Raw genomic sequence first — 24,140 nt, 5'->3', positions numbered from 1 at the left:
ACATATTGCATTACAAATGCTATAGGCATCACATTTGTGAAAGTTATAACTATTGGCATTGTAAATGACAAAGCTATTAATTTCGCTATTTTCAAAACCAACACCTAAATAAAAAACTTTGCCATTTACAATACCAATAGCTCAAACTTTCCTAATGCGAGACCTATTGCATTGCAAATGCTTGTTTCTAATTCAGCATATCCAATGCACTACCCTATTTCTCAACCTAAACCTCTATCAATATATCCTTTACCTCCACTCTTTCAATCCACTACTATCACCCCAAAATAACCCTTTCTAGACTCTTGTCTACTCTACCCCTCCTTGCATCATCTCATACCTTTTTTTTTACTATTCCAATTTCCCAAAACAAGCCTTTCTAAACCCTTCCCTCTGACTCTTCCCCCCTCCTCTTCCCTTTTACTCATCCCAAGCCTCTTCCTCGCACCATGAGCTCCAAAACAAAAAAATACAATTCTAAATCCTTCCCTCCTCTATCCCTCCACTATCCTTCCACTATCCTTTTCAATCCAAATAACAAACTAACATATCCACCACTCCAATTACTTTTATATTTCACTATACTAATTCACGAGTAATCCTTTAAGGGTTCTGGAGTAGCGTGTTACTTGCCGAAAAAGAGCTTTGTCGCCTCGTCAGGGCTAGTAAGTTCTATATAAATGCAATTACAATGTAATACAAGCGTGTGATTGACTGCAATATACTCTTGTCCAGACACATGAGGAACTGGTAAAGACTATATTAGAATGTAGGAGAATACGGTTTAATTTGACTCAAGAAAGGACTCCCTACATTTTCATAACATTTCAATTGATCCTACCCTTTTAAATGCAAGGTTCATAGGTGCTCAGTCAGCACAATTCAGTGAGCCATTCTTGGTGTGTGGGCACCCGCGTTCATAGGTGCTCAGTCGGCACAACTCAGTGAGCCTTTCTTTGTGTGTGGGCAGCTGCGACCTGCGCCTGTGCCCTAGGATGCATATCGTCGCTACCATCAGGGCTGTCAATATCCATCAGCCAATGGAAAGTTGTATCATCTAAAGTGGCAAAATCATGTAGTAAGACTAGTCTGTCAGATTCCTCAAAGAGTAGCTAGGGGAGTGCATTGTCTCACATATGGAACACCAATATACCTTTAGAGTAGGCTAAGGCCTATATGGTATAGGTCACAGAAGATATCTGGAAATCGCCAGCATACAGCATTAAGGATCAGACATGCCCTGTGCAAATTCTGTGGGGACCAGTACCAATTATGGAGAATCTTGAAATGAGCATATTTTAGTTGTGCTTCTTTAAGTGATCGATAATGGTACTTAAAAACTTTCTTCTAGTCAGCCTCCGAGAAGGTTACTCCCAGACGTTGCTGCCAATAAGACTGAGGGCCAGATATATCAAGCTTTTTACCAGTCGCAAACGGCCCAATTCGCAGAATCAAACTGTTTGGGAACGGTAAAAAGTCTTTTGGGATGTATCATCCCAAAAAGGTAATCGCAAAATGGGGAATCCCAATATTTCCTATTACCTATTTTGCGAATGCATTTAGGGAATCGCAATTTGCGATTCCCTAATGCAATGCTGGAAGCAGTTAAAAAGTGTGACCCTACTTTAAGGAATCGCAAATTACCACCAAAATTCGCAAATCCTTAGAAAAATGCAAATTTTAGCATTGTTCTAAGTACTATGTGTTGCACACACATGTCCTTGGGGGATGTATGTGCGCTGCATGTGCACACTTAACTTTTTTGGGGGTGCAGCAGGATGGCCTTTTGGCCCTCTATCACTCTTGAAATGGCATTCGCAATTTGCGGTTACTAATTTGGTAATCTCAAATTGAGAATGTCTTCCCTTTCATTCCTATGGGCCTCTAGGCCCATAGGAATGAATGGGAAGGGATTCCTTAATAGTGAATTGCAACTTGCGATTCGCTATTAAAGAATATGTAGAAATCGCAAATGTTTTAGCAAAACCTACATACATTTCATTTTGCGATTCCATAATAGCTAATCGGTAAAATTCGCTATTATGGAATTGCAAAATGCAATGTTGATACATCTGGCCCTTAGTCGCTAAGTATGTATCGTTTGAGTAAAGATTGTCAATGAGTAACTTGTACATATTAGACACAACTCCCCTGGATAGTCTCCATAGTCTGAGATAATCTAAAATTGACGACACCGAGAGATAAATTGGAGTTCGCCCTAGTTCACCTCGCAGGCAGTGACGCACTTGCCAATATCACCACAGCTGTGACTGGGACAGCGCCAGCTCTGAATTTAATATCTCAAAGGATCGAAACGAGACCCCTTCACGTAGGTCATCTGTTGGCTTGATTTCACGGTCCTCCCATGTTATGTTATGTTATGTTATGTTATTTAATTTTATAAGGCGCTCAGCTACCCAAGGGTTTCCCGGCACCGCCTGCATAGGTCAGAGACAAATACGGACGAAGGGCCTATTGATTAAAGAGCCAGGTCTTCAGCAGCCCACGAAAGTGTACAAAGTTAGGCTCATTCCTTAAGAACAGAGGAAGAGAGTTCCATAAGGTAGGTCCTAAGTAAGAAAAGGAACGCCTGCCTACTCTAGATAATCTGTATCTAGGAACCACAAATGTAGTCTGACTAGCTGAACGAAGAGAACGAGGAGGAACATACAGTTGGACAATAGATTTCAAATATTGGGGGGCCTTACCCATTTTAATCTTATACATATAGGTTAAGGTCTTAAATTTAATACGGTTCTCCACTTTCAACCAGTGGAGGTCGCGTAAGGAACTAGACACAGAAGAGAATTTGGGAATTTGACAAAGCAATCGGGCAGCAGCATTTTGAACAATTTGAAGTTTGTGAATCACCTCCTTGTTAGCTCCAAGAAACAGGATGTTGCCATAATCCAGGCGAGAAGTGATCAGAGCCTGGATGACAGTTCTTTTAGTCGATTCCGGCAACATCCATAGAACTTTTTGCAGCGAGCTTTAAGGCTTGCGACCTCGTAGAAAGCTGATCGTTGATTACAAAACCCAAAGTGCGGGCTTGTTTAGTAGGCCCTCCCAGACAAATTGCTTTATACTCTTTTGATAATTTGGAGGGTACGCACAGGGATCACTAGGGGGAACATTCCAAAGACACAATTAGATCTAGGGGCCATCACCATTTTAACCATCTGCAACCTGCCACAGGAAGAGACTTGCAAAGTCGATCTCACGAACGGCTGTTAAATTTTTGTTAGTTAGGGCTGTGTGTTGTTAACTATTCGGTTATCCAGACTTCTAATAGCCAACAGTCCCAGATATTTCAGTCCTGAATTCTCCCACGTAATGCTGGAAGTATCTCACGTATACCGCTGTCCCCTATGCGTTAGCAGAACCGTCTCTCGCTAATTTATTTTGTATCCAGAGAAAACCGAGAAGGTGTCCGTTATGGAAATGAGATGTGGGACAAAGAAACCTGGGTTGCTCAGTCAGTAAAATGGCATCTGCATAGAGCAGAATTTTGCTAACGCCCACAGGCTTTTATAAACGCCGTATTTGAGTGGACTGGCAGATAGTGGCTGCTAGAGGCTCAGGAGCTAAAAGGAATAATCAGGGTGACGGTGTGCAACCTTGCTTCATACCCCTAGAAAATAGAAAAGGGTCAATCTGCGCTGTGGGTGTAGTGTGAAGCCACTGAACCTTTGCCAGGATCCTGTGGTCCATCCCTGCCCTGTTCAATGTACATAGTAAGTACACCCACTCAACCCGTTCAAAAGCCTTCTCTTAATACAAGGAGAGCAGTAACTTGTCATCTGGTTCATCACGGATGTGCCAGAGGACATTGAACAGTAGTCACATGTATTTGGGGTACAAACACCCCGATTCAAATTCCACCTGAGAGTCATGTATCTTACTTGGGAGAGCTCTCTTAAGGAGGTTCACTAGGGCCTTTGCGAGGATCTTCATGTCAGAATTGATGAGTGATATTGGGCGGGAACTCTTGCAACTGGTAGGATCCTTGTTGGGCTTCAGGATAAGGCTGATGATGGCGATATTGTCCACAATTCAATAGAACACTGAAGATCTTCGAAGATTCTACAGAGGCGTTGGACCAACAATTCTATGTTAATTTTTTTAAAAGTCAACCGGAAAACCATCGTTTCTGTCGCTTTGTTGTTGGTCATGGGCACGGGTATGGCCATGATAGCCTCCGAAACCTCTTCCTCTGTAGTCTCTTCCTCAGGAGTCAGTTTACTAGCCCTCAGACAGAGTTGGTAAGCGTATGTCCCATAGGAACTACAGTTCAGGGATATGATCTTCTGGTGCCTCTAAAAAAAATAACTTTGTCAATAAATGGGCTAACGTTCCTGTGATCTAATAGCATTTAATGTACATGCCCTGGGTGCATGTAGTAGTGACTTGTAAGAAAACTAATGATACCAATTGGGGTTAAACCATGTTTTAAGGAGTGAGCACATGCGCTTTCGCATTAGTTAGCAGGGCCGCAAAAAAATGAGATCAGCGAAAAGAGGAGGGATGAAGGCAAGGCAAAATGTTTGGGGGAAGACCACCCGAGTCTGACAGGTCTAACAGTATGTATTCCTCTTCTGCAAGTTTAAAGCTCTTCAGACCAGATTGGACTCTGTGTATACCCTTCACTTATCAAACCACTCCTTGTCTTCAGGTGATGGGAGGCAGAAGGGAGTGGTGATAATAGTCCTCTGTTTTCAGACACCCAAAACATGGGCTCAGAGGAAAGAGCAGCCTTTGCACCATACACCTATCAACCTTTTGGAAGTGACTACTCAGAGATAACAAAAGGGAAGCCCTAAAACAGGTCAGACTTCACACTTAAGAAGACCACTGTCTTTTTCTCCCTACATCCTGTATTTCCCCTAATGAAATTGTTGTTAAAGAAGGTCAAAGACACGGGTAACGAGCATTGGCATAGCCAATAGGTCTCGCCTTTGGGACCTTATAAGTGCTTAGCCATGCACAGTTGATTTTGTTGCAGCAAGGATATTGTGCTACATAACTAAACACTTCTAAGGTCCCAAAAGCGAGACCTATTGGCTATGCCATATTCAGGACCTGCGGCAGCTGTTGTTCAAAATGTTGAGAGCTGCAAGTGAAGAACAGGTACAAGACAGCAGGAATGTAAGGTCCACTTACGCACACCCACACAAGCACAACCACTTGTACGCACCCATTTCAAACTTCCTATACATACACAAAATCATTACTACATAGGCACCAGAAGTGAAGGTACAGCTGCCAAAGAGGGTCAGATGGAGAGAGTCCTGTTTGTGGTGGAGAGAGAGGAGGTTGAGGTAGAAAGGAGTATGGTGCATAAAAGAGGAGGGGGATTGCTAGGAGGGAGAAAGGTGAGGTAACGAGAGGGGATAGGGAGGACGAGGGAGTGCGGGTGGTGAGGTGATGAGAAGGAGGCGAATGAGGAAGAGAGTGACAGGTGTGGCAAGAACAGAAGAAAAGATGGAGACAGAAGGATGAGGGAGAAGTGGAGGCACAGTGAGAGAATGGAGAGTTGAAGAGATGAAGCCGCATCAGAGAGAGGGAGATGTGTATGTGATGGAAAAAGAGGAGGCAGAGGCACAGAAATAGCTATGTGAGGTGAAGAGGTGAGAGACGGCAACAGCTGGGAGAGAAGAGGATGAGACAGAGGAGTGTGAGACAAGAAAAAGGAGGGTGAGGTGAAAAGGAGGGTGAGGCAGGAGGATGCAGAGGGTGAGAAGAGCAGTGTGAAGAAGAAAGAAAGGAGGGTAAGATAGAGAGAGAGGGGAGGATGAGGCAGAGAGAGCAAAAGAAACAGAGCACTTTGGTGCAAAACCCTAGCAATAAAATTAAAACTGGTAATAAGAAGAATGAAGCTTATCCCCGTACAAGACCATACAACATGCCCAGCCCCTCCAGATTTGTACCGAAATTGTTTCCGCCATTACCATGCAATTATGAATTTTTACTCTGGTATTGAGGAATAACATTTAGGATACACAATTACCACATTTCGTGTATTGTTTTCCCATTGCAGCCCATGTACTAGGCATGAATGCCGCCCGCTTTACGTAGCTAGATAGGTGCTGCCTATCAATGATCCCATGTACACTATGGCACAGAAACAGGCAGTCCCTTTTCAGCTTAAAACAGGAGTTTACAGTGAGGACCGGCTTGCCATCTCCCTCTTCATCGGGCCCCCAGAATGGAAGGAAACTGGCCCCTCCCGTACAAGTCAGCACAGGATTATGTCCGAAGGATGAGAGATGATGCTTCTTGTGACAAGGGCCTGTCTGCCGCATGCAGTCTTAATCATTGGCCGCATTTAACAATCACGTGGTCTGCCAAGGCCACTGATGCTTTGAAAGAAATGTTTGACACTAAGGTACGTTTTGTCATTGTTAATTGGCACCGCCCATTAACCTATGCATGGTGCGACTGACCTCCGGGAAGCTGGTGGGTTGTTCACAAACGCAGGCAGTAACATTTCAGAACCACAGTGGAGAAATCGTCCTGGTAGAATGAATTTGGGACTAGGGGGGCTGGGGGCGGGAAGTTCAATAGAAACATGCATCGGCCACGAAAGTCATCACGATTGCTGTGAAAGCGAAAGTGATCGCGATGACGCGCCTGTTGCGCGTTCTAGCAAGCTGGTCGCCACTTTGGGGGCACTTCCCAAAGCAGCTTCTAAATGTCTCTCCAAGCAGCGCATGCGCGCTGACTCGGAGAGACCTAAAAAGGCCTGTTCCACTACTACCAATTACAGACTGCCACCACTGCTGGTCTCACGGTATCTGAAAAGTTGATGGTAGTCATACTCATGAAAGGGGTGTCTCTCCAGACCACCGTGACATCTCTGGGCTTCTATGTCACTAATTAACAAGCATTTACAATGCAATGGTCTCGGTATTGTTAAAGTTAGTGCTATTGGCATTGCTCTTTGCGAATGCATAGGGGTCAGTGGGGTTGTGCTGTGTCAGGGGGATACGATGTGTGGTGTAGATGTGATGTTGCTGTCGGTATGTGGTGACGTGACTGAGAATAAAATGGTTGCAGTCGTGAGGTGGTTATAAGAATGAGATGTGGCTGTAGAGAGGGGTGAGCTGTGCTCATGGACATGTGATGTAGCTGTTGGGTTTTGGCTCGGATGTAGGGACTGTTGGCATCAGGTACTGGAGCCTGATGTTGTGTTAAGGTCTGTGGGGACGTGCTGGGCGTAGCCGTGTGTCGGCGCTCGTGATATCGGGTAGGAGGCTCTGTTAATGTATCACGGCTAAGGGACTGTGGTGTGCATTCGGCTCTGTGAGTTGTGTGGAGAGCTCTGTTGCCCACTCTGGCGACGGGTATGCTGCTGTGTAAGTGTGCTATCGGGTGTCTGTGGCGGAGCGTTGAAGTGCGTGATGCGGCTGTGACGGGGATCTGTATGCTGCGGTTCTGCTGTAGTGTAAGGGGGTTCTGGAGACGTCTTTGCGCTTGAGATGTTGCCGAACTTGAGCGAAGATGTGTGGGCTGTAGGCAGCAAGGATGACAAACGACATTGAAAAAAAAAACAGAGGTGCAACAGGAAGCAGGGGTCCAGTTAGGAAAGCTGTTATCACTGCCGTGCGCCTCTCTGCAGACTCCCCCTGCATTCCAGAGAGGCGCGCGACGCGATCCGGTATGCCATGCAGCTGTGGAGACAAGACCTGGCCGCGCGCACAACGTTATCCTATGGGAAAACGCTGCGCGCGGCCAGGTCTTGTCTCCCTTCGGCGTTCTCAGACTGCTGAGACGCCTACTATAGTTCTCTGGCGAGAACGCGCTTTTCAAGCGCGTTATAGCCGAGACCTAAAAAGGGGGTCCTCACTGTAGGGTCATGGTTATTATGTGTGCTAATGCCTGAAAAGATCAAAATTACACAAGAGCTACCTCTAGGGATAACTGGCAGCTCGTGAACCTTATTATTTAAAAAAGGGACTTGCCTTACTCTGTTCTAGTCGAAAGCTTAAGTTTTCTCTTTTTTAAAGTAAAGACATCGTATTGGGAGTATTATGAATAAAAATGAAAAAGTATGCGTTTGTTGTTCCATTTTGATAGTTAAAATTTACATTTAAAACTTATCGGTATCCACAATTGTAAATATGGAGAATTTGTCAGTGCACATCAGGTTTCATGATTAGATTACATAAGACTGACACCTGACAAACACATTTCATAAGTGAAAGATGTTGTGTACTTAAAAGAAGCTAAACAAATAAATATGCATTTTAGTATTTACTATATGCATCCTTAAAGAGTATGGTTGATTTTTATACCCAGAGGGACATTTTATGGAATATATCTATCTCAAATAGTGTAGTTTTTGATGTTTAATGGGAATCTTCAGTGCACATCATTAAATGCACGTCATTATTTTCGTATTGCTAAAAGAAAGTCTACAGTATTTATTTTATAAACTGCATTCTATCAAACTGGTTTTGTTTAAAATAAATATATAAATGTTTTATTTTTAGAAATCCATGCTGAAGTTCAGCTTAAGCAGTATGGAAAATTTCTTGAGGAATACACTTCTCAACTAAGAAGAATTGAAAATGCCCTAGATGATTCCATCGGAGATGTTTGGGATTTCAATCTTGACCCAATTGCTTTGAAGGTTTGTTTGCATACAGTTTACATAGTCATGCATAGTTATGTACTTGATCATTATTCAGAAACATATTATAGATTTTAGAGGTCATGGTAGTGTATAAGCTGTTAAGATGATCTTAGTCTCTCCTAATTATAATTATGTTGTAGGTACAAGATACACAAGCCGGTAGGGGAAAGAAGCTAAATTGGAACACAATACAAAAGCAAGCAAGCGATGTAAAGTAGTACAGAGTAATACATTGTAAGTTTGCGTGAATAACCAATTCCAGCTATTTGACCTTAACATAGAAGAGCTCTCCGCTATGTACATTCAGAGGTGCAGAGGTAATCCGTAGTCCATTTTGGGTGTGATAATGGAATGCCAGTGGTGTTACAGCATACGCAACAAGTAGAGTGAGAGGGGTTTGTATTCAGGAGGAAAACAATATAGTATCTTAGCTCATGTAAGTCAACAGAGTTAGCTTGATGATGTCGTAGTGGTTTAATGTCATCCTTGACTGTTTCCTTCAGAGCATTTAGCAAATCATCCCAATTTTTACCTATTGGGCTTTTCCCAATATTTATGGCTAGTTTTCCGGTGCAGGGTTTTAAGCAGGTACCCAGGCTCTGCCCTTCCTGGACTTACCTGGACCAGTCTTCCAACCGGTGAAGGCCCTCATGAATCTGCCTCCTGCACATGAGGCTCCCGCCTTTTCTACCGCTCTCACTCCCACTATCTCTCGCTCGTGCCTCTGTGCCTTCTGATTTTTGCCCTATTTTGTCTTTTTGCTTTTCATTCTTTGTTCTTCACTGTTTTTGCTTTTGACACAATGCTTTTTTCACTTTTGTGACTTTTTCAGTCTTTTTCACTTGTCACTATCCCTTTGTACCCTTTTGATCGTTTCACTTTTGACTCTTCTGGGCTCTTCTGCTTCTCTCTTTGCTCTTTTGCCTCCCACTCTTGCCAGTCACTCTTTGGTCATTTAGTTTTGTTTTACTTTATTGCCTTTTTCATTCTTTGCCCTTTTGCCTTGTACCTTTCGCTCTTTCACCCGTAGATCTTTGCACCATGCGATATATTATCTTGCATGGTTCTCAACACCCGCTCACTCAGCAAATATGCCGCTGAGATCTGGGACATGCTGAACAATGATGACCTGGACCTCCTCTTTTTTACCAAAAAGTGGCTCAATGCTGAGTAGGCACCCGTCATCACCATTGCCATCCCGGCAGGATACAAGATCGCAGGACAGGATTGTCCGCGCAAATCAGTCGCTATAATCTTCAAGGAAACCATCAATGGCGCCACCGTCGCAGAGAACACAACCTACTTCATGGAGTTCCTACATTTCAAACTGTAAATCTCCGCAACCTACACCCTGAATGGAACCATCTATAGACCTCTGGGACCACAAACCCCTTTCTCCAACAACACTGCAGATTTCATCGCCCCCAGGCCCCCCCCCCCCCCCCATCCACTCCAAAACCTACATCAAACAAACCCAACTCTTTTGCACTCCTCGAAAGCCTAGGAAGCCTCTGACTACTTTGCTGGACACACCTTCGACCCTGTCTTTGCGTTATTCCATAATGTTGAAATCACTGGAACCATGTCTCTCACCTAGGTCGATCACACCATTGTCCATTTCAAATTCAACATCTCTTTCCAAACACATTCCACCCACCACCAGCTTGCCAGACACAATTGGAGCAGCATTTTGAAACCTAACTGGATTCACACCAGGCGCATGAACCATCCAAACCCCACTGATGACCTAAACAGCAACATCAAACAGCTCGGCGAGTGGATCACAGAAAGAGCTGATTTCCTGACACACTGTAAACGCAACCAAAAGAGAACCCGGAAGCAGCTAAGCTGGTACACGGAGGAACTCCGCTCAACCAAACAACACTGCAAGCTGGAAAGAAGTTTGAGAACAAACCACAAAGAAATGGACAATGGCACTTATAAAGCAGCAGTCGGACGCTACCACCAGCAGAACATAGAAACCAAGAAGAGGGCCCTAGCAGAGTTCATAGATAACAGCTCCAGTAGCTGGGAAGAAGTCTTTGCTATTGTCAAAGTCTTCACTACATCAGCATCCACCACTATCCGCATCAGCCCATTGCAGGAACTATGCGATAACCTTTAGGAGTTTACAGCAACAAAACAAAGGCATTTACAACAATTTCTACCCTCATCCAAACCCCTTCAGCCTACCCACTAATAACCTTGGAAAAACCCTGACTACATTGAAAATATTCATCACGGAAGAGACGGCCAACATAATGGGAACCATGAGACCCCTTCAATCCAGGCCACCGACAGACCCCTGCCCCCACCACATTTACAACATGGGCACCTCCCCAGTCAGCAGAGAACTTGCCCACATCTTGAACACCTTCATCACCACAACACACTTCTAAAGAAACCTACGGCAGACCCCGCCCACCTACCAAACTATTGCCCAATCGCTCTGCTACTCTACCTAGTCATGGAGAAAGCCCTCAACAAGCCACTTGCCCGCTACCTCAACTCATGCCGATTCCTAGACACCACACAGTCGGGTTTCAGACTTAATCACAGCACCAAGACTGCCTTTATAGCCAGAATAGACGACATCAGTATGATACTCGACTGAGAAAAACCCGCAGCCGTCATCCTGCTCTACCTTTCATCGGCATGGTCTCCATCTCTGCCCTGATCAGAAGGCTGCATAAAACAGGCATCCATGGACCTGCCCAAAATGGTATCTGCTTCTTCCTCACAGGAAGAACTCAAAAAGTCAGCATGCTACCCTGAACATCGTCAAGAACCTCATGTATGGAGTTCCCCTAGGATCATCTCTCAGTCCAACCCTGTTTAACATTTACATGACCCCAGTGGCCAACATCATCAGATTGCACCCGTCGGATAAGACCCAGGGACAAAAACAACTTTTTCACCTGCATGACCTTGGTAGCTACATTGATGAGATCCAACTGTTTCAAGCTCAACTCGGACAAAACTGAAGGAGCGATCTTCGGTAGAAAAACCTCTCTTTGGGATTCCACCTGGTGGCTGGCAAACCTCTGCCTCACACCCACCACTACTGCCCACACTGGAACCTTAGGAATCACCCTAGACAACAAGCTTGACATGACAGCCAAAGTAAATACTGTGACCTCTATCCTGAGGACTCTGCAAAAAATCTTCAAGTAGCTACCAGAGAACTCTAGGAAAATGATCACACAGGCCCTGATAGCTAGCAGGCTTGACTGCGGCAAAACACTCTAAGCAGGAATCACCACACCGCTCCTAAAGAGGCTCTAACCCATCCAATATGCTGCAGCAAGACTTATCCTCAACCTACCTCTCCGCGCCCACATCACCCCACACCTCAAAGAACTTCACTGACTCCTACACAAACACACTTAGTTCAAGCTTATATAAACATACAGAGCATTACATAGCATAGTCCCGCTGACCTCAGCAGCTGCGTACACTTTCACCAACTTCCAGGACCTCCCCGCTCAGCCAGACGCTCACTAGTACATGTGCCCCACATACACAAAAACAAAGCCAGACCTCGCACTTTCTCATATATCTCGTCTGTCAGAACCCCTTTCAGAGGGCTATGGGGCACGCTGCGGCTATTGGGCCTGCTCAAATGGGCCCAGTACTGCCTTTGCACTTGACTCTCAGTGGTAGCTGTGGTCGAGCAGTCAAGTCTCCCTTGGTGGAGATGTAGGTACAGGTCAGTGAACACGATTCATAACTCACAGCGCAGACAGTACGAACAGTAAATAAATTCCCAGCCAACTACTTGCTTTTATAAAAAAAAAAACCTGTATTCAATTCTAATCCTACACATGCAAAGAGATGCAATATTTAAAGGCAATAACACAATCCCCCTTGAGGTCGGGGCTCTAGTAGATCTCAGGCTCATTGCTGTTCCACCCTCCTTCGTTTAATGTGCACAGGGTTATTCCACATTCACTGGAGGCCACATAAAGGAATACAAACTATTAGGCCATACTCAATGGTGCCCTTTTAACTCTTCCGGCTTTGAGTCAAAAGTGTCCATGGTACCACAGCAGGTTCAGCAGTGAATCCCTGGGGGCCCTTAAGTGTTGGTCGTACCTGCTCCGGCGGTGTGACAGTGTTAAGCTAAGCAGCGAGTACCCTTTCTTTCGGCCCTCACAAGTCTGGATCCTGTATCGCGAAGTTGGACGCTCGCGATGGACGCAGCCACACCCGACGGTACAGGCTCTTCCTGTTTAGCAGCACTGCTGGTCAGTTTCCAGCAATCAGAGCAGCTTGCTCTTGGTGGATAAAAAAGGTAAGTTGCGCTGCCTCTAGCAAAAAGAGGTTCGGAGGAGTTCTTCAGGCATCAACTGATGCTACGATGAGGATGCATTATCCTCATCGGTGTCCTGTGATCCTCGGAGAAGCAGTTGAGTGCAGTTGGCAGGCTAGACCTGCTGTTCATGACAGTAATCTTTTTTGTATGAGGCACTTCCTGAACAGTTGGCCACAGCAATGCCGGCTGCCCCTTCTTGCATATGGAGGTGCCTTGTGTCTCGCTATCGAGGCGCAGACTCTCTGGGTGCCCGCTTCTGGCATACAGGTTTACGTGGAGTGGCGGTGCAGACCTAGTCCTTCCCACACTGTTCACTTCACATGACTGAGAACACGGTAGCCCTCTCCTGGCATACGGAGTGGCCGGTCTGTACCTGCACACAGGCAACAACCCAATTGGTATTCAGCCACTCTCCTCATACCTCTCTGAAGGATACCTCTTGGCAGGGCTCCCCACTGGACCTCGCTTCCTCCAACTCTCTACAGTTCCTTACAGTGCACACAGATCTTGGAAAGCAGGCCGGCGACCGTGCTCCTGGGCAGATGGACTTGGTGTTCCTGGGTGATGTTCCCTCACCTGGCAGGGAAACTAGCAGGCCTTGACCCCTAGTCCTTGTCATAGGTAGACGTCTTGCAGAGCAACCCCATCTCCCACAGCCTGTCTGGCTGATTGGCAGGTGACACATGTTTTGGGGACTCAACCTCCCCTTATAGTCCTTTTCCAGACACCAAACGTAATTTAGGGTCTGGATCTTTGAAGTTTTATATTGTGGTTCTGCTTCTTTTGAAGTATTCACTTCAGGAACGAGGACTGCCACAGCAGACATGACTCAGAAGCTGATTGTCCACAAAATAATTCATGGGAGTGGCCTGAGTGTACACCTAGATGTGCAATGATATGCGCATCAAAGAGTTAACCCCAAACCTCCAGTCCTACTCTGAATGATTGTCTTATCAGCCCCATCTCCTTTCCTGGGTAAACCTCGTTTACAATGAAGTCGATACAGCGTATGCCATTACAATGCAGTCATTACAACACCGCGATGTTACATTTCGTTCCATTACAACGCAAGTCGTTATCACGACTTGCTGTAAGGGGCAGAAGGTGTTTGTGAGAAGTTGGTCTGCTATATGCTGTCCACTAATTAAAGTGGGCTCCTTGCCCCAGTCCAAACAACCCTTATGGTGATTGAAGAGGACAAAGATAACCTTAGAAAGCTTTCCAAGTGGTAGCTGTGGAGAGCAGCCTTCAGGCTTAGTCCTGAAGGAATGTTAAGCAGCTTGTTTACTGGTTACCGGTGTGGGGGTATGATTCCAACATGTTTGACACCAAACACGATCAGGTTTGTTTAAGCCGTTTTAGAATTGGTCATCATGCGGTCGCATAATGCCACTCTATATGTCGTAAATGGCTGCTTTTCTGACTACCCGGGAGAATGGACTCCATAGGCTGCAGGGGAGTTCTGCTCATGCAGTGGCAACCTCTCACTTAGAACCAAACCCCCTGCCTTCAGGATTGTAAAGGCCTGCTATAGGGGTGACTTATAGGTTTTAAGTGCAGTGACCCTTAGATATAGTAAACCTATATCTTAAGTAAGTGGTGCATGCACCAACTTACACAGGCTGCAATGACAGACCTGTAGTTCCATTTTGCCTGGCCTCTCATGGGTGGCATAATACATGCTTCAGCCCATGGGAGGCCTCTGGGGTACCTATGTTCTGGGTACATGTGTATCATATACTAGGGGTTGACAAGGGTACCCTAATATATTATTTGGAGTGTACCTAAGTATATATCATAACAGTTTAGGGAGAAAGCTGACAGAGTGGGGTCCTGATTAGCAGAATCTCTGTCTGACTAGTCAAAAACAGTATTACATTTAGCAAAAAGTGGGTGTAACCATAAGAAGCAGATCCTAGTTTCCTACAGTGTTAGATTTAAAATCCAACAACTTCCCTACTGTTGCAAAGACTGTATTTGCAATAGTAAATTATACTATTCCAAACTCCAGCGCCCACCCTACAGCAAGTCGTTGCAATGATTTGCATTGTAATGGTATGCGTCGTAACAACGCCGTCGTTGTAATGACCGCGTTGTAATGGAGTACATTGTAAACGCGGGTGTTGTAATGTGTCCTATTCCCTTTCCTGAGATGTGTTCAGACCCCTTCATGGTGATCTATCTCTGAATCAAAGAGCAGCCTTTTACGATGTGAAGGAAGTCTGTTCCTTTTCTCCAGCTCACAGGAATTCAGCAATACACAAATGTATCCGAGGGAATTCCTCTCCTCCTCCTGTCATTACCAGGCAGGCCTGGGTTTTCCAAAACGGAACACAGGGTCCTCCATACACTGTACAGTTGCAGGCACACTCACTCAGTGTACATTTATACTTTTGTACAGCACTAATACCTCTATGCATTGTACCCTCACATGTACATGCATTCAGCACTGAAGCTTTTCTAACTACTTTAACCAGGTATGTTATTTCAAAACACACACATTGTCAGTACACATACCCACTATGTGTGCTGCATAACTCTACACCCTTTGAGTATTGTATTGCATGGAAGCAAACATACAGCCAGCACATGTTGTCCCTGGGCATGCACTGCATAGCACAGTACTTGTACTATCAACACATGCACTACACCTTATAGTGCTATCCCTGTGCTATAGCCATCTCAGGCACACATACATCTAGCACAGAATCGGTACCCCTGCGCTATGCAGTACCACACATTTATTTGATGTAGGCCAAGAGTGAGTTAAGCACACAGCAGTGTACCGTTTAAAAAGGTGAGTGAGCATGTAGGCCTCTCCCAATTACACAGGCTAAAAGGGTCCTGGTCACTATTTTTGATCACTAGATGGTGTGCTGTCTCCACCGTGCTTAAGCTGCTTAACTCCTGGCAGAGGCAGTATCCTTCCACCACTATTGGAGTAATGCTTTGGGCGCCACTCCCCATCTGTAATCCTTGAGACAGGCCTATTTCATGGTGCACACGCATGATCCGTGATCACCTGTGACAAAAAAAATAGGCATATGGGATTCAGACAACCGTACAGTTGGACACTCAGGGCAAGGGAACATGTCTCTTACCATGCAGTGGACCTTTTCGTCGTAATATCCTCCAAAACATGAACAACCTCCCACATCACATCAGATCCTCCTCATCGCTTCATGAGTTCTGTAAGAAGCTGAAGACTTAGTTCTATGAAAAATCTCTCCTAGGAGCCAGCTGCCGAAACCCCTCATGGGTGATTAAAGGTTTTTTAAATTGACAAGACATAACATAGTTTAGCTTTCATCTTCGGCCCGCTTTAGCGTGACTCTAAACCAGTGCTTAATTTGAGCCGGTGGTTTCCATTGCTCTGCACCAGCACTTAATTGTCAACACCTGCGCTGACAGCTGCCACAGTGTGGCGCTGTTTTTGTAATTAAGAAATGAGAAGCACAACAGTTGTTTAATAATTATAGCTTTGTGTGCCTCAAATAGTCTGAATTGTCACACTTGTAGCAGTGTGGTGGTTATTTGTTGTGCATGTATTGTAATTGGCAGCTGGGGCAGTGACCCTGTGTGGTGCAAGCTTCAGTGACACCCTGACGAGGGCCCTGTCACAGATTTTCCTTACAAATTAAGCACTGATCTAAACCATGTGTTAGATGTTGGGGCAGTGTTGGTTTACATTGCATTGTGATTGTGCATTTTGCTAATAGGAGAGCTTGATAAAGAAATGTGGCTACTGCTCTATGCACTGTTGAACAAATCCAGTGCTTAATTTGTTAACGAAAGAGTGCCGGTACCCAAAATCTCTGCTCGGAAGCCCACAGCCTGCCCAGTTAAACATCAACTAGCTGAATACCAAGGCTGGTAGTCATGTATATCATGCCTCTTTAATCCACTACAAGACACTTGCTGCCCGTTTATTTCACTCTTGCAGGTTCTTGCTTTCTTCCTTTGTGACGGTTCTCCAGTTTTTCTCTTCCTCCGTCTTTCCAATGCGTGTAGTTTTCCCTCTCTCATCCTGGGTAAATATCTGATACAGAAAATAGGTGATGGTCCCCAAAAATAAGTGCTGGTGGCCCCCAGTGGCAACCAGCAGCTCCTATTAAGCATTGAACATATCCAGAAAACAGCATTCCCTGATTTCCCCTATTGTCAGTTGTCATGTAGTCATTTTTGTCAATTTATCTTTGATGTTTGACCAATATTTTCCGAAGGGTGAGGAATACCAAATGTGTTTTGAAACCCACTGTAGATATTGAATGTGGGCTTTTAGTGCTTGTAGTGTTGGCTTTGGGAAACATTTTGTTTGCCTTTAAATAATGGAATTGAATTTTGCATTCCAGGATCCCATATCGGATAAGCTGTAGCTTTGTTTCACTCTGTATTATTCAACATTCATCCTATTTCTGTCTCCCAATTATTCCTTAATTCGTGTTTGGGCCTTTTTGTGTGAATTTGAATAGCCTTTTGTAGCCAACTGTTCCGCCTTCAACTTCTATGTACTATGATGCATAAAGGGCTTATCACATGAGATATTCTAGTATGTCCGAGTCTGTTATAATTATTCTGTATGTTACAAACTGGCCTCTGTGTTTACCAAACTCTTCCATTAGGGATTCAAGCATGAGCAGATGGCATTCTAGGAACAGGCCGCTCAGCATCATAAAGCCTGCTTCAGCTCTCTTGTTGTGAGGTGTCCTTATGATTTGGGTGAAACAGTGGTATACAGAGTTATTTGTCTTATCTTCAATTACATCTCTGGGCTATTCGCAACAGTTGTGGTAGACCATGCCTATTCCTCATGCCCAATAAAAAGACTTTGTGTAGGAGCACAGTTTGGAAAGGAACTTGAGTGGTGCACTTTTTTCTAGCGAGAGGACAACGTGCTGGTGGTGAGCCCATTGGAGCTGCCCCACTATGTAATAATAATGAAAGTTTTGGGCACCTAAACATCCCTGATCTACTGGGAGTTGTAACTTGGCAAGTGCCACTTCATTGGCCATTTTTCCTATTCGGTCCAGCAGCATCATATTTATGTGCCGGGAAAACTTTCTCAGGAGTAATAATGGAAGATTTGCAAAGTAGTCCAATAGGTAGGATAGCATTACCATTTTAGAGAATGCATTTTAGAGAAGGCTATCTGAATAGTGGGAGAGTTTTCCAAAACGTTATATGCTACCTCAGCTAGGATACAGCCCATATCAGATTCCCATCTACGAGTTCCTTTTCTTTGTGATAGATTATAGCTTACAAGAAATGAAGGAGGCACTCTCCTATTTGATGCAACTCCCATATCTATTTGTTGAGCCATACCTTAGCGTTTAATCGGAAACAGACCTGTTTTAGAACAGTTGACCTGCAGGCTGGATACCTCACCAAATTTGTATAGGGTTGTCTGCTAACAGGCACCCGTCTTGTCACACCATGTCCAATTTGATGGCTACAAGTTCCATTGCCAGTGTGAATAATAAGGGAGATAACACGCATCCTTTCCATGGCGTGTTCTTCTGAGTACCTGAAATGGGACCGAACATATTTAGCCTACCAGGACTCTGGTGGTTGTGTGTGTAAAATAATCTTAGCAGTTGTAAATTGGGACCTCCCAAATCAAACTTTCCCAACACTATGATAGCAGATTTCTAGCTGTACAGTATCAAATATAAAATTCCCTAGCTAGTGTAGTGGAAAGTTTCAAGTCTATTAAGGACACTTTATTCCAAACAGCAGCCATTTAATAAACAAACTCTATTTCCCAGAAAAACACGAGTTCAAGAAAAAACATCGGAACCTATCATTAAACAGTCCCATCAACATAGTCCATCTAAATTAAGAATGCTTTCTACGTTGGCTCAGTCCTGTTTGGATTCAGCATTCCCTAAAACATAAAACCACACTTGTAAAATCCTCTCACCTTACTCCTAAAACTCAGACCAAGCATGTGAGAAACAATTCCACTAGACCATGCCTGATAAGCAAATAACATCATACATGGCAACAATAACTGTTAAAATCACCTTCAAGAATTGCAAACATAGTTATCCTTACTATAACTCATAAAGCTCCCATCACTATAAAAGACACCGGGGAGGGATCAGCTTCTTTGCTTGGGTGGGAATAATCTCCGCCTCCATGTCCTTAATAGGTTTGAAACTTTCCGTTACACTACCTAGGACATTTTATATTAATATTAGTTAATATATTAAAAAAGGAGAGGAGCTACGCTAGCAAGCAAGATGGCCGCATAAGCTCCCGGCTCCGCAGACCTCCGCCAGCAGCTCGTATATCCTGCAAGTTATCCTGTTTTCCAACCGGACTCCCGTATATATGAGGAGTGACTGACTCTGAAGGCGCAATCCCGAACTTTTTAACACACCGGATGACGGAGATACGCCGTGTTTCATTTTCGGCCTACCTGGGAGTGGAAGCCGGGGCCTCGATTTCTAACCCATCCGGGCTGGAATTGAACAACATCGGCTGTGAACCTTGGGCTTTGTCCGGTCTCCCGAACGGGGACATAATCTACCTGTTTTAAACGGCGATTTTGTATCCTGCCTGCAACGCACACGCCACGGCGTGACACATCGTTTGCTGCGGCCCTGTATCCGACGCCCGGAGACATAGTAAGCTTGTCGGGGGGGGTGCGGACGGGAGCCCCGACCAGCGGCGAAGGTGCAAAATTGTGAGGTGAGAGCGCCCGTGGTTGGTGTCCGCTCCAGATTTGCCTGCTTCCCCGGAGTAGCCGGCCTCCGGGGTCTGCAACCTGATCTGTTGCTTACGAGAGGAGATGGAGGGGACGAAAGACACACCATCGCTGCGCGCCGTAATGGCGGCCATTAGAGCGCTCCACTCACAGATCATCGTCAACTACCGGGCACTGTCGGTAACAATGGATGATCTTTGCCGGAGACCGGACAGCGGCTTTTTGCCATCATCGCAGCCAGCGGTGCCACCAGTGGAACATCGTGTATCCAACTTCGAGGTCCCTGTGCAGACGCCGGATCCCTTTCGCGCTGCTGATTCCTATGAGACAGATCGCGCGCCCGTGGACATTGTCAGCGTCCCTTGCTTGAACCCTATCTCGCTGAATATCACTATGGACAACTTTGACTGCCTTAACAAGACCACCTGTGGCTATTGGAAAGTTGTATCATCCTTCCACGCTTTTCCTCGCTTGCTCTGTGGAGATCGTGAACTTTTATCCTTTATTTGGCTTGCTCATACTGACTTGAACTTTCATGGAAACTTTACCTCTCTCATTGTTGCAGTGGCCTGGGTTATAAGTGCTCCAGTGGACATTCGTACTGGCCAGGGTTAACTTGTGGGACTTTTTAGGATACGTGAAAATAATTTAATCTGCTGCTGGGATTGTGACCTGTGACATGCGGGAGTCGGGTGGTATATTTCGTACTTCCCGGATTGATTGTCCATCTCGCTACATTTATTTTGCACTTGTTTCCGGGTGGTTGCGTCTGGTGGAGGGTAAGGGAATCCGGGAGTGTTTTTTTTTTTTTGTCTCTCCTCCTCCGCTTCTTTCCTTCTCTCTTTTAGGGACGTTTCTGGGCGACAGGCACGCTGCTAGTGGGTTAGGCCGTAGCCATCGCAGGGGTGCAGGGTGGTGGGGGGGGGGGTTTGTTATTTTGCCTTTGTTTTGTTCTATGGCCCCTTCTTTCTTCTCTTTCTCTCTCTTTAAGGTATTCCTCTGGGCGACAGGCACGCTGCTAGTGGGGTAGGCCGTAGCCATTGCAGGGGTGCAGGGTGGGGGGTGCGGGGGGGTTTGTTATTTTGCCTTTGTTGTGTTCTATGGCCCCTCTCCTTTTTTCTCGCAGGGTCCGGTAGCGATACTTTCGATCTCATCCTGCAGCATATGAGTGGGCGGGGTTTGGGGTGGGTGGTTATGATGATAGATAGGTAGCTTTGTTCTTCTCCCTTAGTGAACATACTGGCGCTTGCATTTTTACTGTTGGTCTATCTTGATCCATGACTGCCTTCTAACGCCTACCCGCATTTTTATACCTCCAGTGTGTAGCTCCGGATATCCTGTATCTTCTTCTTTATCTTGTTTTTTGGGGGGGGGGGGTTAAATATAAAATGAAACCTTAGGCATATCCTTGCTCTCGAAATGTTTTCAATACATCGTCTATCCTCTACCGCTGCCGGACCCATGGGTTGTCGGCTGAAGAGCTGTGTTATTGGATTTCCTGATACGTTCTGCATACATGTGGTGACCGGCCCCTGTCGATGCAGGGCTGCTTCTGTATTTTGTGTTGAACGATATAATAAAGGTTTTAAAAAAAAAAAAATATATATATATATTAAAAAAAGCAGGAGCCGACCCAGAGGTCCTTTCTAACTATCGCCCCTATCTCTTTGCTGCTTGGAATTGCCTAAATCACAGAGAAACATGTGAATGCTATACTCTCTACATATCTTGAAGACAATGATTGCCTGCACCCTACACAAACAGGCTTTAGACCCCAGCAGGGCACAGAGACAGCCCTGATCGCTGTCACCGAGGAAGCCAGAAAAATCATGGACTCCGGAGGATCTGCCGCCATTCTCCTCCTAGATCTGAGTGCAGCCTTCGATACCGTGAACCATCATCTGCTTATCTCCAGGATCAGAGAGGCAGGAGTATCGGGGGTGGCACTGAGATGGCTACAATCCTTCCTAGAAGGGCGGTCATTTCAAGTATTCAAGGAGAATTGTACCTCCAAGAGCATGCCTCTGAGTTGCGGGGTGCCACAGGGCTCATCCTTGAGCCCCACCCTTTTTAATATTTATATGAGCGCTTTGGCAAAAATAGTTGAACCATTTGGAGTCCAAATCGTCACCCATGCTGACGATACCCAATTGATAGTATCCCTCAGCCAACCAGGACAAAACTCCTACAATCTACCCAATTGTCTTAAAACAATCTCAGCTTGGATGGAAGGTTCCTTCCTCCAACGGAATGGAGCAAAAACTGAACTAATGCTTTTGGGTAAACCTCTCCCAGATACCCAATTGATAGTATCCCTCAGCCAACCAGGACAAAACTCCTACAATCTACCCAATTGTCTTAAAACAATCTCAGCTTGGATGGAAGGTTCCTTCCTCCAACTGAATGGAGCAAAAACTGAACTAATGCTTTTGGGTAAACCTCTCCCAGAGGGATCCACTGCCTTGTGGCCTAATTGTTTAGGAAACGCTCCTCTCCCCAAAGATACAATAAAAAGTCTGGGAGTCTGGCTGGATAACAAACTAAATATGAAAGTCCACGCACCGAAATTGGCAAGCTGCTGCATTGGACTTCTAAAAATGATGAGGAAAGTTTTTCCAGTTTTATCTAGGGAGACAAAAAAACTAGTGGTCCAAGCGTTGATTCTCTCCCGCTTGGATTACGCTAATGCTCTCTATATGGAATCTCCAAAATCCACTATAAGGAGACTTCAAGCAGTGCAGAACTGTGCAGCTAGACTGCTCCTAGGCATTCCCCGCAGAGAATCTGCCCAAGGACCTATAGCCTCACTCAACTGGCTGCCCATTGCAGGGAGGATACAATTTAAGGCCCTCTGTGTCACCCACAAGATTATGACCTCAAATTCCCCTCAAATACTTCAGTCAATCATTGTCCCGTATCACCCCAACAGAGCACTTCGATCTGGAAACAAACGCCTGGCAACCATTCAGAGAATTTGCAAAACCAGAAGTGGAGGACCGCGATTCTCATATGTTGCCTCCAAAAGATGGAACACCCTTCCAGATCAGATTCGTCTGGAGGAAAACCATCTGGCCTTCCGTAAGCGGCTGAAAACACAGCTATTTCCATCCAGTTAAAGTATGCATCTACAGATCAGTTCATTAGCGCTCGAGGCCTCATGGTAGCCATGCGCTTTACAAATACCTTTCCATTCCATTCCATAGTCTATGTCTGGACCACCATTCTTACTTACAACTACGGTAGCCATGTCGACTACTGGCTTAAAACAGAATGTCTTAAACGTGGAATCTGACTACTAATTGGCCACATGCACTATGTCCTCGAGGCGAGACTCCAATGAAAAAGCTTTGGAAGCCATAGCACCTCTTGCCAAGTGTGCTCCAAAAATTGACGTGTCAACACCTGCCACTTGCATGACATATCTTATCCATCGAGCTATGGTAAGAGAAGACACCGCATTGAACGGCTTATGCAAAGCAATCAGGAGTTGTTCTCATGCTGGACTCGCGTCCTCTGTCAATGCCTCATAAGCTTCAAGACAGCAGACCACACACAACTTTGAACTTCCACAAACATTGGTACGAAACAGATTATATCTTGTATGTCTTTTAATATAGAAAGTAACCCCTTCAGCAGTGAAAATCCTACCTGTAACATCCAGGGCCCAACATCCGACACCCTTTTGCAGGAAAGTAAACGCAGCAAGATAGACAGTTTAGCAGACAGCTGTTTCCTTGATAGATATTTTTTGCTCAGCCAAGAGCAAAACGAATTGAGGACCAAATTCACATCCCACAGGGAGGAATAGTGCGGAGCAGGAGGAATCGACAGCCTCAACCCCCTCATCAATTCCCTGATCAATGGATGTTCCTCCATCTGGAAAACTGAGCCATACCATCACTGACTAACCATGATAGAAAATTCAAGATAGAAACTACTCCTGCTGCCAATGGGATCAGCAGCCCTTTGCAGACACCAACGTACCCATCTGCCCTATGCAGACTTGTATCTTTTATTTGTGCCATCCGCCCAGTCTTTTGACTGAAGATCCTGATCCGTTTCCAAAAGCCCTCTGACTTTCCACCTAGCCCTGTAATTCTCTAGGCCATGAGTGGAAGGTTCTCCTCCAGTACCAAATAATGAGGGTTCCCCAACGGGTTCTCGGGAATGTCTTGCGTCTGGTGTAGACGATTGGAGAATCCCAAGAAAGTTCAGTTATCACTGGAAATCATACTTAAGATCTCCAAATTGGCGTGACTATTACCAGGTTTGCTTGTTGTCGTCTGATTTATGCGGCCACTTGCATCTGCATCGAGATGGGGGTAAACGTGTGCCCCTCCTCTGCACTCCAGTCCTGAAGGAAGGAATCCGTCGCCTCTGCTATCGAATCAGACCTCCAACTGAAGAACCGATCCACTTGACAATGGAGACGAGAAGCAAAGAGGCCCACCGAGAACAGCCCCATACTCTTTGGAGAACTT

The 24,140-nt window shown here is 45.3% G+C and overlaps 1 protein-coding gene across 2 annotated transcripts in view; it reads left to right on the top strand.

The window, feature by feature from the left end:
- The window catches only part of WASHC4 (WASH complex subunit 4), a 1,268,393-nt gene that overhangs the window by 32,776 nt on the left and 1,211,477 nt on the right, over window positions 1–24,140 (top strand). For both annotated transcript variants that reach the window (XM_078674607.1, XM_078674599.1), the window contains exon 2: window positions 8,493–8,632. In XM_078674607.1, the coding sequence (XP_078530733.1) occupies window positions 8,493–8,632 (140 nt within the window). The remainder of the gene's footprint in view (window positions 1–8,492; window positions 8,633–24,140) is intronic.

Source organism: Lissotriton helveticus, chromosome 1_1 (assembly GCF_964261635.1).
Source record: "Lissotriton helveticus chromosome 1_1, aLisHel1.1, whole genome shotgun sequence".
Taxonomy (NCBI): domain Eukaryota; kingdom Metazoa; phylum Chordata; class Amphibia; order Caudata; family Salamandridae; genus Lissotriton; species Lissotriton helveticus.
Note: the sequence above shows the minus strand (reverse complement) of the source record. Positions and strands in the feature narration are given on the sequence as shown.